This window comes from Ustilaginoidea virens, chromosome 5 (assembly GCF_000687475.1).
Source record: "Ustilaginoidea virens chromosome 5, complete sequence".
Classification (NCBI taxonomy): Eukaryota; Fungi; Ascomycota; class Sordariomycetes; order Hypocreales; family Clavicipitaceae; genus Ustilaginoidea; species Ustilaginoidea virens.
In genome coordinates, this window is record NC_057320.1 from 5,001,524 (window position 1) to 5,018,874 (window position 17,351).

Here is a 17,351-nt window from a genome sequence, read left to right on the forward strand (position 1 = left end):
AACTCTCTTTCATCATCTCAACCCCTCCTCATCTTTATCGCCAAACTCCCGCCTCTCCGGCGCACGACATCTGGGCAACGCACGAGCTAGACCGGTAATAAAGCCCCTCCGCTGGCGCTTCTTTTCTTCTTGTCTTGATGCCCTCCTTGATTCGGTTCTCTGGTGTTATTCAAGCCCAGCTTCCAACGGCCCAATCATTTGCAAGCTGTGCGGTCACTCCGCACCAGCTGTCAACCCTGGTGTCCGGTGGTTATCCGAGCCGCCCTGTCTGACCGAGATCGTACCACTCATTTTGCAATTTGCGGAAGCTGTGCTCTCAAGCTGGATCCTTTGCCAGATCACGCAGCCCCCCTCGCTGCTCCTAATCACCACCTCCACGACCCTGCCGTCGCAGCAGATACGATGGAGACGGATCATCAAGCGCCAGTGACCCCGCTCGACGGCCACGACGATACATTCGTAGGAATCGAGGGCTCACCCCATGTTGCCTCCAGCCACGGCTTCCACCATCAGCAGAGCCATTCGTTAGACCAGGCAATGCCTGCCAGCCCACGGCACGATGAAGACCCCGCTCATCGATATACACCTCCCGTGTCTGTCTCAAGACCGGCCAGTGGACTATCCAATCCGATACATCAACCTCACAACGACTATAGGTCAGGCTCAGGCGAACCGTCGAACGGTCGGAACCATGTGGTGATCAAGGTTGGCATGGTTGGCGATGCTCAGATCGGCAAGACGTCTCTCATGGTCAAGTACGTTGAGGGCAGCTGGGACGAAGATTATATTCAGACACTTGGTGTGAACTTCATGGAAAAGACCATTTCGATCAGGAACACGGAGATTACGTTTTCCATATGGGATCTGGGAGGTCAACGAGAGTTTGTTAATATGCTTCCTCTGGTGTGCAACGATGCCGTGGCTATCCTTTTCATGTTTGATTTGACAAGGAAAAGCACGCTCAATAGCATCAAGGAATGGTATAGACAAGGACGAGGGTTTAACAAGACTGCCATTCCGATTTTGGTGGGAACGAAATACGACCATTTCGTCAATTTTCCTCTTCAGGACCAAGAGGAGATTTCAAACCAGGTAGGACTGGGCTGTACTGTGATGAAACTTGGATGGAACCAAGTTCGCTAACATGTCTAGGCGAGACGCTTTGCCAAGGCCATGCGCGCATCTTTGATCTTTTCGAGTACGAGTCATAGCATCAATGTGCAAAAGGTAGCGATAACTGTGTTGCTGCGGTTCCAGGACGGGAGTTTACTGACCATGTCGGACAGATTTTCAAAATCGTCCTTTCTAAGGCATTCGACCTCAAATGCACGATTCCCGAGATCGAAAACGTTGGCGAGCCTCTACTACTGTACCAGTCCGTCTGATGGCAAGATTGGCCAAACTTTCTTCTTCTTTTTTTTTTTTTTTGGGTCTACGTTTGGATATACACAAGCCTTGTCACAAGTTGTCACCGATATTCACTTGGAGTACAAGCGGCATTCCAGCATCGACTTGGTCGACCGGACTATACACACTGAACAATGACGGAAGAAAAAGTAGGGATGCATGGTCGTTGAATGTTACAGGGGGGCCTTGCCTGCGTATAAACCGACTGCTGAGGATGTAACAACTTGGGGCTTGTCTTTCTGCCAAACAAGGACGACGTCCATGGGGACTTTTTAACAATTGTATTCATACTAACTTACTATTGACACTGACCACCCCCTTCTTTCGTTTGTCTTGTTTCGGTCGGATGGACGACTAACCAGTCTGGCTCTTTCGGCGTTGGCACGGCGTCCGCTCTTGGCAGATGCGTTTATTGAGCCAGTGGGTACTTGTTTCCGAGCCAAGCGTGCTGCAGATGATGCTAATGGAGCAATCGAGTCTGGAAATTCATTCCATCGTTGGCTACCATGTTCTTGCCTCTGTCTGTTCTTGCTGTTCTTTTTTTTTTTTTTGTTTTGAAATCTGGGACTGGTTTACCGAGGTAAAATGGCGTGGGAATAGATGGCACCAAGGAAACGGGTTTCAAGAATAAATCGGGACGATTATCAACCACGGTGCGGAGTATATATACATCCACGCGTCGGTGACTACCTGGCAATACCAATCGAGTATTCGCTACCTGACCAGACACTGGCATCTCAATCTGCTGGGGGTGACACAACTGCGTCGCCGTTGCAGCCAACTGCCGTTGGACTGTGTTAAATGTTGCAGTTGTATCAGAAGGATCTTCAATTTAATGCGAGCTGCCATGCCCTGGACACGCGAAATCCAGGTGAAGCTTTTCATTTCTGTTTCCCAATACCGGGATTACCATCTTCATTCTGTGGCGATTGTTTTTTAATGACTATATCACTGTAGAAAATGAACGTCATGGCTAAACTAAGTCTTTCAGGTGTGACGGATATTGCACACATCGTAATATATGTGGTGTTTGGGGAAATTACAAGGTCTCGCGGCCTATTATCATGCCACTCACGCACAGGCAGCTATAAATAAAAAGACCTATTGGTGTGTAATAGTAAAACGTCTTGGTGCGACTTGTGGTCATGGGCTTGTGGATGGCGTGGTTGCGGGGGCAAGGATGGGTTGTTGACGGGGTTTTTTGTTCCGTCATCGCTGCCGTCAATCGCAGCAGTCAATCGCGGTTTCGTCTGTGCGCTGATACCTTGGAAAATTCATGGTATCTACATACCTAGGTAGCTTAGGTATCTATTGTTGAGGCCGCGCAGTAAACATAGAAAGCACCCAAACAAGCCGGCTATGTTCATAGGCTCCGTTTGATGCTCTGCTTGGGTTGTGCGCTCGCCTAGCCGAGCTGTTCCCTAGCCGGCCCTATGAGTCCTGGAGCAGCCTCGCATATCAGGCACAGGCCTGACATACAGGTAGATATATATCTCCCCTCTTCCATATAGATTAAATAGTCATCATCATCTTCGTTGTCTAGCATCGTTAATTGCGCTGCTGCATTTCACACTTTGCTCTTTCAATACAACCCGCACAGGCCAGGAGGGGGGCCGGGGGGTTTCCAGGTATGTATGTTAATAAGGCCCCCAGCCGCCGCAACACGACCAGACAACACCAGAGGCGTGATGACTAAGTGGAAAAACTCCCGAACCCGCCGTCTGAGGAACCCTGCAGCAGCTCTGACCGGAGGTCGGGTTGGGTCTTGTTTTCCTCCGGCAAAACTTCAATATCTATTACGTCTCCTTTGCTCCGCCCCAGCTTCATCGCCGATCCGAAAAGAAGCGTTGAAGCTCGCTCTGCCCTTGACAACCGACAGCACTGCATCCTCGCTCTCCTCCTTGTCAACCAGGCCGATATTTTTTTTTTTTTTGTCTCAATGGCTTCGATCGCTTGCTCCCTGCGCGCTGTCGCTCGGCCCGCGGTTATGCGCATGGCCCCCCGCGCTGCTTCCCGCCGCGCCTTTGCTACCTCCCAGATGAGTATGCGAAATCCTCCCCGTCTCCCGCGCTGCACCTACTCCAAAGGAACGCAACGAATTCTGGAGAAAGCACCCTCCGGAATCCCTGCGCTGACTCGTACTTTCACCAGGCCTTGCCAAGAGGTACACCATCGAGCACGAGTGGGTTGACCTGTCGGCAGACCGCAAGTCCGCCACCATCGGCATCTCTCAATACGCCGCTGAGCAGCTCGGCGACGTCGTCTATGTCGAGCCCCCTGAGAACCTTGGCGAAACCGTCCAGCAGGGCGACGCCGTTGGAGCCGTCGAGTCTGTCAAGTCCGCCAGCGACATCAACGCCCCAATCAAGTGCAAGATCGTGCAGAGCAACACCCTGCTTGAGCAGTCGCCCGCCACCATTAACAAGGTCCCGGAGGATGATAGCGCAGGCGGTGGCTGGGTCATCAAGGCTGAGGTTGACGAGGAGGGCGCCAAGCAGTACGATGGGCTGATGGATGCTGAGGCTTACAAGGCATTCATTTCCGATTAAGTATCGGGGCAGGGGCAGCGGGTTTTGATTGTTGGCATCGGCGTCTTTATTCCTTCGGTGCTTTTGGCCGAGCTCGAGCTGTGGTCATGGCACAGATGGACCAGAAGGGGGAAAAGTGGACGAATCGTATGGGGGTGGTTTATACAATTGCGCGGGCTAGTGTCCTGTTTGTATTTTACAACTTGATAAAAGGTCACCCTGGCACAGCATAAAAGGAGTCTTGACGTAAAGCACGTCGTCAATGCGGTGTAATGCCGAGCGCACCATATCATGTTTGTGTGAGCTCGAAAGCAGCATGATACCTTTTCGAAAACAATGACCGAGATCAGTGTAGCGGACCCTCTCCTGGCAAACACACCTATTTTTCTTTTCTTCGCTACCATTCTCCTTCACATCTGGCCCCCGAGTTGGGATAGTGCTCAATTTTTTTTCTTCATTTTATTATTATTATTTATTATTTTTACTTTTAGGTCCCCATCAAGACCATTCACTGCACGCAGATGCCGCAGGATCTGCCAACTCAGCCAGGCCTCGTCTTATTGATGGCATCCAGAATCTTATCCGCTCCCCTGCTGACCAAATCCTTGGCTGCCCTTCGTCCCAAATCTTCCGCCTCCTCTTTCGTCGTCACACTCTCCGAAAGATCCGAGTCCACGCCGTCCTTGCCACAAACCGACACCACCGTTGCTCTGAGTCGCAGTTTGCCATGCACCCACCTCGTCTCAACTCCAATAGGCACGCTACACCCTCCCTCCAACTCCCTCATCAGACTCCTCTCCGCCAAGCAAGCCAGGGCGGTCTCTTTATCCTCAATCTGTCGGACTGCCTCCAGCACGCGCTCGTCCCCCGCCCGACACTCTATACCCAGCGCTCCTTGTCCCACAGCATGCAGGATACCCCCGTTATCAACATCCAGGTACTGCGAAATGTGTTCCCCGAGATTCATGCGAAGTAGGCCCGCCGCGGCAAGCACAATGGCACTCAGTTCGGGATCCTCGTCCAACTTTTGCAGTCTTGTCTGGATGTTTCCTCGGACGTCCTTGAACTTGAGGTGAGGGTACCGCCTTGCTAACTGAGCGATGCGTCGAATACTACTGGTGCCAATTACGCTACCGTGCGGTAGGTCGACTATGCTCTTCCAGCCGTGCTTATCTCGCAGTTCCTTCTTGATAGATAGTATATCGCGGGGGTCTTCGCGCTTGGTGATGGCGCCCAGGCTGCAGTCGTCTGGGAGAGTGGTGGGCATGTCCTTGAGAGAATGGACGACAATGTCGACTTCTTGGGCAACGAGCTTCTCTTCTAGCTGGGTGGTCCAGAGACCTTTTCCGCCAAAGTTGTAGAGGGCCGTGTTGAGGTCTCTGTCGCCGGTGGTGGTTGTGCCGTGAATGGGAAAGGTGTCGGAGGGGAAGAGGGACTGGAGGGATGCGACAACGAGTTCGGCTTGAGCCAATGCCAGCGGCGATTTTCGAGTGCCGACGGTGAGGGTGTTTGTGGCCATTGTTGCAGCCGGGATGGTTTGCTGCCCTACTCCTTTGGCCGCGGCTGCGTATAATGGGTTTTATTGTCGCGGGTGATTTTTGGTGTTTGGGTTTTGAGGATTTTGCGATGGACTTCAAGTTCCCAGTGAGGAGGGGTCGACTGGAAGCTCGTGCCAGCTGGTTTGGTGGGGCAGGGGGTGTTGTGCAAGGGTGCTAGGGTCTGGTGCCAGGGTGCCCCTGGGTCAACTAGCATCAATCATTGATCTCTTCTGCCAGAATCCAAACATCAATGATCAACCCAGCCCCAGATATTTTCCATGCTACACGTATTGAATGCTGGTATTGTCTGTTTCGTTCTTTGCCCAATTTTCGACAAAATGATGTGGTCGGAGTCTCGGTGGCATGGTGGGGCTCATAGCCAGGCAAATCGCTACTGTACCAGGCAAACACCAGACCATTCCAATGCTGCGCATTTATCACCCGAACGTTCCGACGGCATCAGACACACCACCTTCAATTCTAGTCTTTGGAAGTGCAAGCTGCTTTTTGCTGCCATGGAATGCGTGTACGACGGCTACCGCATTGTGAAGCCGTAACAGTTACGCAAGACAAACAACCAGTCCGAGCAATGTGCTTCATCTCGAGTTGCGAAACGGAAATCATCTACCAGCATGCTATATAAAGGGGCGCGAAAAAACTTTTGGTTAAAGATGGTTCGTCTACTGCCTCTCATCTCATCGCAGCCAACTCATCGACTTTCCTCGAGCGTCCTCTGTCCCTTCGTTGAGCATCAAAGGTCTTCGTCCTGGTTAAGATGCGGTACATCATCATTCCCTGCATGGCCCTGCTCGCCTTGGTCTTTGCTACTCCACAGATCCCGTCACCCAATACATCTGTTGCGGCTCCCAACTCTTCCTCTTCACCAGTAGCCCCTGTGCCCGATGAGACATATTGCGAGTGCGGATACACGTACTGCGCGTCTGTTCTTATGGCCATGAGTAAGTTCTCCCTTAAGCTGCCGCACACAGGCATCCCTGAGCCGTTCATCACCGCTTGAAAGCGTGCCAGCCATGCTGACAATGAATAAGAGAAGGCCTGGTCAACCAAACAACTGGCAGAGGCATACTGTACCACCCCGAGCGCCGTTTGCGGCAACGGCAAACCCAGCACCAGCGTCAATACTGCCCTTTACATCTGTCTGTGCGACGATCCCGGCCAGAAATATGGGAATAAGCTGGATTTGCTGTGTGCGTGTGACAAGTGTTTGGTTGTTGGACCCGACTTTAGGGGGAGGTGCGAAACGCCTTGTCATTCAGGACAGTGTAAAGCCTAGTCTAGCAGGTGAAAGCTGGAAAATGTCATGCCACTTTTTGGAGTGGTTGAAATGGATCGGGTGTGAAACGCTGTTGGCGCAGCGAGATACGTTGCAGTGAGGCCAGACGATGGCAGAAGGTGGCAGCTTGCTTGCTCCCTTGGGAGTCCTGGTACTGGCACTGAGTAGAACGAAATTGAAACATTAGGCTGACTGATTCGTGTGACTTTTTCCTTGTTCCGGGCTGAATCAGACTGAGCGTTTCGAATGGCAAAATAACAATTGCCCCAGCTTCATGTGTTCTCGACAGTTCTGGTCTACGCGAGGGCACTCGACATGACGTTACGAGCGCATCATGTCGAGTTTGCGAGAGAAATCATTCTGGAGACATATAAAACTTTCGTCAAAAGCAAAGGTCGAGGCCTCACGGTGTCTTCTTTTTAGCAACCTTATTCCGTGTCCGGGTGAGCAGGAGTTTCGGCCCATGCCCAGGCCTTATGGATAAAGGGCCGAAGTTCCCAAAGCAGCAGGTGCATGCAAAGGTAAGTGCAGTCAAATCCATGGATGGGGCGTTGTAAGTGGGTTACATCAAGAGGAGAAAAGGGGAGCTGGAAGGGTTTGGTCCGGCTAACCCGTCTGGTAGCTTCAAGCTGTCGTTGACTGCGAGCAGTATCTGGCCGCTGCTTGTTGTTTCAGGCTGTGGTTACCGGTGAAGATGATGGGGCTAATATCGTGAAAATATCAATGAGGGCAATAATCTGGATCCGCTGACCGATTAGGCCTGCAAGGTTGGTGCTGATGGGATCTCGTTCTTCTTCAAAAAGAGTCGCCGTATATAGTTTGCCATGGCCTTCATCCCTGGGCCGGAAACTTGGGAGACGACACTTCTCTATTGCGCTGCGCAATCTGGTTGAGGCGACACTTCGGTGTCGCGACGGTTTCGGCTGGGTTGGGAGGGATGACAAGGTAGAGTACTAGATGGTGATGTTTGGTAAGTTGTGGCAGATGAGATTTTGCTAAATACATGTAATAAGACTGCTTTCCTCGGGGAGAAGACGACCAGAATCCTTGAGGGCTGCTGGCCTATTATGACAACTCATAACCATGCGAGCTTCCTGGCTTTGGGCGAAGGACAGTCAAAGGGTGTCGAAGCTGCTGAACGTCTCCAATATCAAGGGCAAGGGTCGTAGCCATGCCACGTATCGACTTGAACTTGCGCCATGGGGGGTTCGTATCTGCTGCCCCGTAGGGGACTCCGGCGGAATGAAAGAGCCCTGGCTGGGGTCCGATGGTTCCGATGAATTGAAATGCTGATTGGGGAGGGGAAGAATGGCCGCCGCGAAGCGTCCTCGAAGCGTCAAGGTCAGTTCTCTGCGGAGCCGTGCCTTGATCCGGGTTAGCGCCGCATCACCGCACTAGAGCATACATGGAATATACTAGATTAGTAGATGGAAGAGGGTTACGGAGCACACGGAGCACTCTGTATACTCCGTACATAGGTAGTTGCGACTATGAGGAGGCTGGAAAGAATTGTTGGCTGGCTGACGCAAGTTTTAAAAAAAATCTCAAGCTGTCAACTGGTTGGTCGCTTTCTATCAGAATGCACAGGGAAAATGCGATAATGCTTGATTGAAGGAACCAAGTCCTCTCCAAGAGACTTGTGTTCCCAGCTATTTATAGTGGGATAGGGGGTACCCCTAAGGGCCTACTAATCTAGGGAAAACTCTGCATATCCGACCTCGGATATAACTAATATCCACATTATAGACAAGCCAATTTCCCTCCAATACACCCCTTCAGGATGTGCTTTCTTAAGGATATCCTACTATATAGCTAAACTTAATGCAAAGCAAGATAACAAGTAGAAATATCAATCTACTTAAAACAGTTGTGCGCAAAATATGATGGTGCCCTTATTGAATAGGCTACCTATTTAGGGGTAAATGGGCCTAATAGCATATATATAAAGTAAGAAAACAATAATAAACCATAGATTCCTATTTTCTTAGGAACTAAATGGCGTTATTAAAAAGCCCATTTCAATCTGATTTTTTAGGGCGTCTTCTGGTCTTTCTAAGGCTCTTCCTCACCACTAAAAACAATATTATAAGACTGCAGTCTAGCATCGTAGGATCCCTTTAAAACAATAAGCCTAAGCTGCCGGCGGAAGATTTCGAATTTCTGGCCTATCAGGGGCTTTATAAAACCGTCAGCAACTATATTGCCCATTGGAACCTATATAATATCGATTATTCCTTTCTGAACCTCCTAGCGTAGCTAATAATAATGAATATCTATATAACGAAGCCGCATCATAAGCTTAAAGAATTCTTCCTTTAATAGGCGAATGGTCTGGATGTTATCGTATTAAATTATAGGGATATTAGCATATAATTAGAGCCTAACTTCCTCGTATAATCTCTTAAAGGCAATAACCTCCTTTGCCGTATAAGATATCGTAAGAAGCTCTACCTCTATTGACAATATTGTAATAGTATCCTATTGACCCGATTTATATATAATCGGGCCACTAAAGAGCTTAATTATATAGCCCTAACTACTTTATCGCGTCGTAATATCGTCAGCATAAGAAGCATTAAAAAATACCTCTATTTCTGCTATATCAGCCTAGAATTCTATCGCAGTATTCTTCTATATATAGCCATAATCGAGTGCCTTCCTTACGGCTCGTAAGTAGTCTAGACCTGGATTTTAGAGGAATCTTAATAGCTGCGATCCAATATAGCCTAGTTCAGGCCTTATAATTATAATCGGATATACTAATAAGCCTACTATCGATTGGTATCGCTTTATATCATATAGTTTAGCTATCCCATCGAATGCCTTAAGTCTTATAGCATACAGCAGGTGCTCCAGAAGGCAGTCTTTAGCATCATTAAATGCAGTAAGGTTATATTTTATCGCTAGCTTATCGAAGTAAGCCCTCTATATAAGCTATAACTTTCCGGCTATACGGTTACGAATAACCTTAATTGCTAGGAACCACTATAGCTTGCTAAAATCCTTAATCTTAAATGCCGCTATTAATGCCGTATAGAACGATTCGAATGCCTCTATCCGTAACTTATAATAAAGCACGATTAGGTTATTAATATAGAAGAATATAATAAGGAAGCTATTAATAAAGATATAGGGGTCCTCGCAGACCTATTTAAAGCCTTATTACAATAGGAATCGTGATAACTCTTTAAACTATAATAGTAGAGACCTTTAAAGCCTATATAGGGCATATAATAACCTAATGAATGTGAAACTATTGTGGAATCCGTCGGGTTATTTGCAATAGATGGTCTCGTTAAGTGGTGCATTAAGAAAGGCCGTAACGAAGTTATATTAGTGCGTTTCTAGGTCAAAAAAGCATATTAACGCTATAAGAAGCCGAAATATATATACCGTAAGGGCTGTTGCCTAGGTATCACGAAGATTATAGGGTTATTAATCACTACGAATGCACAATCGTGCCTTATAACTAATGAGATACCTATCTTAGTCCCATTTATAGGTAAATACCTACTTTAGGTCTAATAGCTTAATCCGAGGGTCGATAGATAAATCATTTCGTTAAATAATACACCTAATCTCCTTATTTATAACCTTTAAATATTCTTTTTTTGCAGTAGCGATAAATTCCTTACGTTTAGGGTGCTTTTTAAGCTCCCTCTATATCGCTGGCTCCTTAGGCATATTCGTGATATATAGTGCCTCTATTATAGCTAAAGGCTTCGCGATAGAAGCTGTAAAAATATTATAAGCGTTTCCTTCGAGCTTTATAAAGAATATATTATCGAAGGGAGTAATTAGCTCGAGTTTATCGTTAGGCTTAGGCGAAAATAGCGGGGATGGTAGTATCGCTTAAGCGATAGCTTTTTTAGGGTAGTCTATAACCTTAAGATTAATTTCCATTAGTTGAGGGGCATCGTTAGTGGCTTTATTTTATGCCTCTAGTGCCTATTTAATAATAGGATCGTTAGCAAAGATATTTTCAATCGAATTTCCAGATAATATAAGTTTAAAATCGTTAATAATAGGTGTTTCTTTAATATTACCGATAAGGCTATTTAGGGCCTCTTTCTGTTATTTAGAAATCGGTAAATAGCGTTTATCTTAATAGAATATAGTCTCATCGAATGTAATATAGCTAGAATTAAACTAGTAGCTTCTTTTCAACGAAGGCACCTAAATTAGGTACTAAGTAGTCGAGATATAGCCTGCTAAATACCCGATGTAAGCTTTTTGATTAAGCTTCGGACCTTTCTACAATATCCTATCGCGAGTTATTACGAAAGCCTTACATCCGTAGGCGCGGAGGTGGTGAATTTATAGACGAATATCTGCCGGTAAGTGCTTCTAGGCGGGCTTATTTTTATAGAGCTAAAGTTAAAGCATTTAAAGAGGTAACTTCTAGTTATTATAAGGTCTTTCTGACTTCTTAAGGCTTCGATTTAGCAAATATACTGCTATTTCGGCTATAATGGGCTATAACTCCTTAGGAAAGCCTGCTTATATATTAAGAAGGGCTATCTTCGTCTTTAATACCCCCTTAGAACGTTCAGTATGACTATTCTAATATTAATAATTAGGGCTCGAATTTCAAATTACAATACCTTTCCGCTTGGCTTCTTCCCGATTATTACTAGTCTAGAGCGCCGTTTTGTTGTTAGAGATGACTATTGCGATCGCTATATTATATAGGCGTAAAACTCGATTCTCGAAGATTAGCCAGCATCTAGGTAGGTCGGTCTTTTTAGGTATTATAAAAATGCATTTTATTCCCGTGAATCGGTAGGTGAATAACGCTATATATTTATTACCGTTGAAAGTAGTAGCTTATAGAAATAGATCGAAGGAGACTATTTTAAAGGGTTCCTAAGGCATCGAGAGCTTATAAGATGACTATAATATCTACTTTACGATTTTTATACTGCTATAAACCTTATAATTCGAAGCTTCTTTTTCTTTAGATATTTATAATATATTCTTAAAGATATAATTTATTGAATCCCGACCTAGGTGCCTAAAATGCATATACTAGATAGTATAAGGCGTTTTTATTGAAGTTTTAGGCTGGCGGCTGTCTCCTCGAGCTAAATAGGCTTCATTAATAATTAAGGCTTTATTTTGAGCCCTTATGATGAATTTATCTATAGGTATATTGTTTCCACCACTTTAGTAGAGGATGTAGGGCCTTTCTTCTACCTAAGAAACTTGAAAGATAACTTCTTATTGACTATTTTTCTATAGGTAAATCTCGTCGATTTCGTTATTCTAAAATAATCTTTTATTTCTTATCTTTTTTATAGCGAGAAGATTCGCTATAATCGTCGGATTATATAGAATATCGGTAAAGGTAATTGCCCTTCTATTTTATAATACGATTCGAATAGAGCTAATACCGAGAACTTTTGAAATACTATTATGAGCATTACTGTTGAAATCAGCGCCTTTTTAGCTGTATTTTGGTACTGGTCTCGCCACCATACGACGTCTCTGCGTTGAGATATCGCGGTGGCTATACCAGGCGCTATAGTGGGGCACAGCGCCCCACAACGCCGATTACAGTAGGCCACAGCGCCGGTCACGGCACCGGCACAGCGCCCCACAGCCGGCCACAGCGGCCGGTCACAGCGGGCCACAGGGCCCACAACAGGCGGCGCATTTCTACGGGATTACCAAATAGGCAAATCAGCACTTTCGGCCTTCTACATACAGTCACCCGCTACACCGCGCCTTTACGGCACACCGGTATAGGGCTTCCGGCCCATACGGCACACCGATATAGGGCTTCCGGCCCGTACGGCAGGCTGTTATAGGGCATCCGGCACACCGCTATAAGCCACTGGGCTTGGTTGGGTGTGCACTGGGTAGGATATTGGGCACAGACTGGGCACGGTTAGGCAGACCGACTTTTCGTCGGGTTTTTCGCTATTTTTGCGGTTTTTCATTATTTTCAACCACTTTTTCAAGATGGTAGAAATATGCCCAAAATTCCCTCTTTCTAGCTAGAATAGTCACCAACAATTAGAATCAGATTTCCCTGACATCTTTGCTCTGGTCAACCTCTTGTGCGCTTTAAATCTTTAACCAGCTCTTTGTTTTATTCTGCAACGCCTTGTACGCCACTGTCGGTATCTAGTACATTTCCAACAGTGTTCTGAATCACCATTTTGCAACAATTACGAACGAGGTGTTTATCGATATTATAGTCGATATTGGTGAACCACTTTATATCGTTGAAAACGTGCGTTAAAGCGCTACTATCGAGCATAATACGAGACTTTAAAAGGCCTGAATTATCTAGGTGAGTTCCTGTGGAAAGAATAGATATTGTGAATACTTTATCTTTTTTTTTTTTTCTGTTGATTTATCTTCTTCCTTATTGTTATTGTTGTTGCTTTTGCCTTTGCCTTTGCCCTTATATTTATCTTAAAAGGCCTTGAATGCATTTTGCACCTTTTTGGATTCCTTTTTTATCTTTTTATGTGCGGCTTCCTAGCTTTTCTTATTGATCCTATCTTTTAAGTGGTTTGGAGCTATCGATGGAGTTAATATCCAATAATTCTTATAATAAGGCCCCTTTACTATATAGGGCTTGCTATAGTATTTGTAGGTCTTTTTCTCTACTGAAGATGAAGCCGAAGTATCGCTAGAAGCGGCTTACAATGAAGGTTTGGTATCGTTAGTTATAAATGCTATATAACTATTGCTAACCTTTCCCTTCTCTTCTAGCTCCTATTTCTGCTAAATATATTTAATGGTCGTTGGAAAATCGAGATATTTATTCCGTTCCTGTGCCTTTACTATTCGATTAAAGATTTTTTCCTTAAAGGCAGGATACTTTTGACGAAGAGCTTCTACTAGCTATTTGGTAGGTGTATTCCCGTTAATGAGGATTGAGTCTATTCGCACTAATCGCTTATATAATATGGAGATTTTATTAAACTATTCCTCTATATTATATCTTCTGAGGTTACGTCGTATAGCCTGCTTAAATTTTTCTTTGAGGTATTTGTTGGTTGCATCAAGGGGTACCCAGTTGTACGTAGGGTTGCGCGCGTGGTATTAAGTACCGTGAGGTCACCGGTCAAAGGTATGATTACTTCTTTGATTATGACTGACTAACTAAGAGGGAAGAAAGGAAGTAAAAGAGGAATTATACGATGTGGCCTTTTTATGCGTGCCGTTGTCATATGCATTAGCGCAGTCGGGCCGGGCTGCCCGCGTGCCCTACCGGGCTTAGGGGTAAAGGGGCAAAAGGGGCCAAAGTGGCTATATCGTGCGCATCGGGTGTGCGCGGCACATCTATCGTAATATGCCCAATTGGTGCCCAATTGGGCACCTTGCGATAGCGATTCCGATACTGGCAGCTTCTCTCTTTATAGAAGTAAATATCGGAATCGCTAGGATGTAAGGCGCACATATAGAAAGAAAAGTGCGGCACGGTCTCGGCAGGTTATGCCGCCGATAACGCCATCGCGCCGCGCGGCCGGCTTGTATAGGCTCATACCGTACAGCCGGTATATTGAATATCGCAGCCAAAATAAAGGGGCAAAAAAGGGGCAGTATTACACACAATATTGAATATAGGAAAATCCACACACTTGCCACTTATAATATCACTAATACCTTCTAAACGCAGTCAGATATTGACCGGCCTCTTTACCCACCCTTCTATATATATAATAGCCTGATTTCGGTCGATAAAGGTCTTAAGGGCTTTATTAGGCGTTCCCTTAGTTATTGCATCGGCGAGATTATTATTCCTATTGATCTAATGGATCTTATAAATCTCCCGGCGCTCGTATGACTATCGTAGGGCTATAATATCTATTATAAGCCTCTTTTCCTTAGTAGTACCTAGCTTAATAAGGCATTCGTATAGCGAAAACGAATCCGTATATACAACCGTAGGGATCTTCGGCAATCCCAGCCTGCTGGTAATTATATTGAGGGTCGTGCCTATTGCGTATGCGATATCGACCCCTTGCACTATACTATATAGCTCCGAAGCGAGTGCGCTGTGTGTTACCCGCTTGCTTTTTATAGAGCTATAAGTAATAATGTTACCGGTCAGCTGGAAGGCATTATCCATAGTATCTGCCTTATTCCCTAGCATAATTACGTAACCAATCTGGGAGCTTAAATCTTTATTGTTGGCAAAGGATCCATTAATAAATACAAAGAGTTTAGCTATAGTAAGGGCCAGATTGATGTACCGTAAGCTATGATCCTGGTTATTATGCTGCTATTAAAGGCGTTTGTTTAATCTCGCGATATCTTTAGGGTTAGGTTGCTGGTGTTGTGCTGCAATAGATAGGTTAAAAGACGCCTCGGGCTGGCAGACCGTAGCTATATAAGCACCGCGAGCGCGTTGCTCGATATAATTATGCTGGGCTATGGGCGTATTCTTATCGATAGTCGTGATCTTTATGCTTTGACCTTTCTGGCATAACGTTATTATGCCTTCGGTAGTGACCGTTAGCATATATCTGTTGAATATTAGGGGTACGGTTGGTGATAGCCTCGTCTTAGGCTTGGTATTGAAGCCTGCTTTAGTAAGCTCTAATTCTTCCCGTTAGAAGAAGGTATCGTCACTTAGGCTAAGGGTATCGTTAGTCTACATACCTACGATACCGAAGCATATGCTAGTATCGCCAGTATGGTTAGGGACGTCAGTACAGTTAGTAACGCTATTGCGGTCAGTAATACTAGTGCGGTCGTTACCAGCAGATATTAGCAAATAGGGGTCATAAGTCGATATGGTTATGCCCAACTTCTCGCGATAGTGCCGGAAGTATGTTGCCTACTAGTGGGTGCCTGCTTTAGCTATTCCGTATAGTGGCTTTACCACTTCTATAATCGTATTATCGGGGTATTAATGCGCTATTTGCTTAGGTAGTTTGGCGATAATTGAATGATTAAGGGTTATAGAAGATTGCATATAAGCTTGCGTGATATTACGTATCTAAAGGAATAGGCTATAAGAATATTATAGTAATGGAGCTATTGATATTAATAGCCTTTGACTCGCCTATTAAATTATAGGGGATTGAGTTAATATTAATTGCTTCTCGTTATCACTATAACTTTGTATTATAAGCCTAGACTTTTCGTATGGTATATCCGTACTTTTGCCCTTGATTTCTCGTACTATATATAAGTTAAATAGGCATTAGGCTCTATATTAATCGATATCAAAGGTAATAAATCGGAATATATTATGGGTTTATAATGCTTTAATCTCTATACGGTCTAATTGCTTAAAAGGGTCTCTAGGGATTATAATCTTGCCTTCCCGGCGTAATTGGCTAGTAAGCTATAGGTCGGCTTACTCTTTAGCAGTCAGGAAAAAGGTATCAATAACGGTATTAGAAGCGATAGTATTAATAAGGGCCTCTTCTTAGTCTTTATTGATTATAACATTAGATATCACCCTTGCTAGTGATACTAGCCTGACTTAATTAGGGCTAGTAGCTGGCGATAGATATGTCGCGGCTATAGGTGCGGCTATAGCCGGTATCCTGACTTCTATCCTGCCGGGATAGGCCGGGCCTTCGGTATAGACGATATCTTTAGGATCGTCTATATCGGGGTTATAGTTATAGGGTTTGACGATTATTGACTAGAACTTAATAGGGCTATATGGCATCTGCACGATATAGGTCTCACCTTCGAGGCTGATTAGCCGGTATAGCCTATGCTATCTACCTTTTTCTCTCTATACCTATATATCGGACTATAGGGGTAGTCGGTGGATAGGCTATATGTTTAGGCCGTTCTATTGGGCGAGGGCATTGCGAACCTGTCGCTTAGCGAGGCATTTCTTAGCTTCGTTAATAGCCTTTCGTAATATTAAGGCATATTATAATACTAATAGGCTAGGGGGTGAGTTATCTATAAGTCGGGGATACGCTCTAAAGACTAGTAATATAGGTATAAGGCCGTTAGGCCTAGCAGAATTATTGACGGCTTTAATAGCTAGCTATAGTTTTTATTCCTTTATTAATAGGTCGCCTACTTCTTTATTAACGATAGTATAGGCTCTGCGTAACGGGGCATAGTATCTCTCGATTTTACTAATACTATAGTAGGCTTTGATAGGGATTTTATCTATATTGATAGAGAAAAGCCGGGTATTATAATGGAATTTAGTAGAGGCGAAGTTTAGACTAGTATTATGAACTATCTAATCCAGCAGGCTAAGGTAAGTATCGATCTAGTATTCCTTAAGGGTATTCTAGACGTCTTAGGCCTTCTGTTTTTATAGATCGAGGAACCTAGCTGCCTAGAAGCTTATTGCAGTATCTACGATATGTAATACCGGCCGATTATTAATATAAAGGATATCGATAATAATTTCGTAGTTAAATTGGCTAATATCGTTATCCTTAAGGGTGAATTTAAACTAGTTGGGTGCCTTTATATTTATCTGGTATTAATGGCATATATAGGTAATACTCTCGATAATATTGCGGTTAATATCGTTATAACTAGCCTATTAAAGCAATTTAGAGAGCCTATTAATAAAGGGGTGCCCGAATCGATAATAAAGTTGATAGATTTCCTATAATAAGAGGTAGAAGGTAG

General features: G+C 45.0%; 4 protein-coding genes across 4 annotated transcripts; 3 read left to right on the forward strand and 1 right to left on the reverse strand.

Moving 5' to 3' along the window:
• Positions 1-402: 402 nt before the first annotated feature.
• On the forward strand, positions 403-1,385 carry UV8b_07086 (uncharacterized protein; the record flags this gene model as incomplete). Its single annotated transcript, XM_043144583.1, has 3 exons — positions 403-1,092; positions 1,153-1,227; positions 1,287-1,385. The coding sequence occupies 3 exons, from the start codon at positions 403-405 to the stop codon at positions 1,383-1,385; spliced, it is 864 nt and encodes a 287-aa protein (XP_043000518.1).
• Positions 1,386-3,346: 1,961 nt separating this feature from the next.
• Positions 3,347-3,956, forward strand: UV8b_07087 (uncharacterized protein; the record flags this gene model as incomplete). The annotated part of the gene is made up of 2 exons (XM_043144584.1): positions 3,347-3,449; positions 3,559-3,956. 2 exons carry the CDS (start codon positions 3,347-3,349, stop codon positions 3,954-3,956), a joined length of 501 nt encoding a protein of 166 aa, XP_043000519.1.
• Positions 3,957-4,476: 520 nt separating this feature from the next.
• UV8b_07088 (uncharacterized protein) lies at positions 4,477-5,454 on the reverse strand (the record flags this gene model as incomplete). The annotated part of the gene is made up of 1 exon (XM_043144585.1): positions 4,477-5,454. One exon carries the CDS (start codon positions 5,452-5,454, stop codon positions 4,477-4,479), a length of 978 nt encoding a protein of 325 aa, XP_043000520.1.
• A 794-nt stretch (positions 5,455-6,248) lies between these two features.
• UV8b_07089 (uncharacterized protein) lies at positions 6,249-6,767 on the forward strand (the record flags this gene model as incomplete). Its single annotated transcript, XM_043144586.1, has 2 exons — positions 6,249-6,432; positions 6,523-6,767. The coding sequence occupies 2 exons, from the start codon at positions 6,249-6,251 to the stop codon at positions 6,765-6,767; spliced, it is 429 nt and encodes a 142-aa protein (XP_043000521.1).
• Between the last annotated feature and the right edge of the window lie 10,584 nt (positions 6,768-17,351).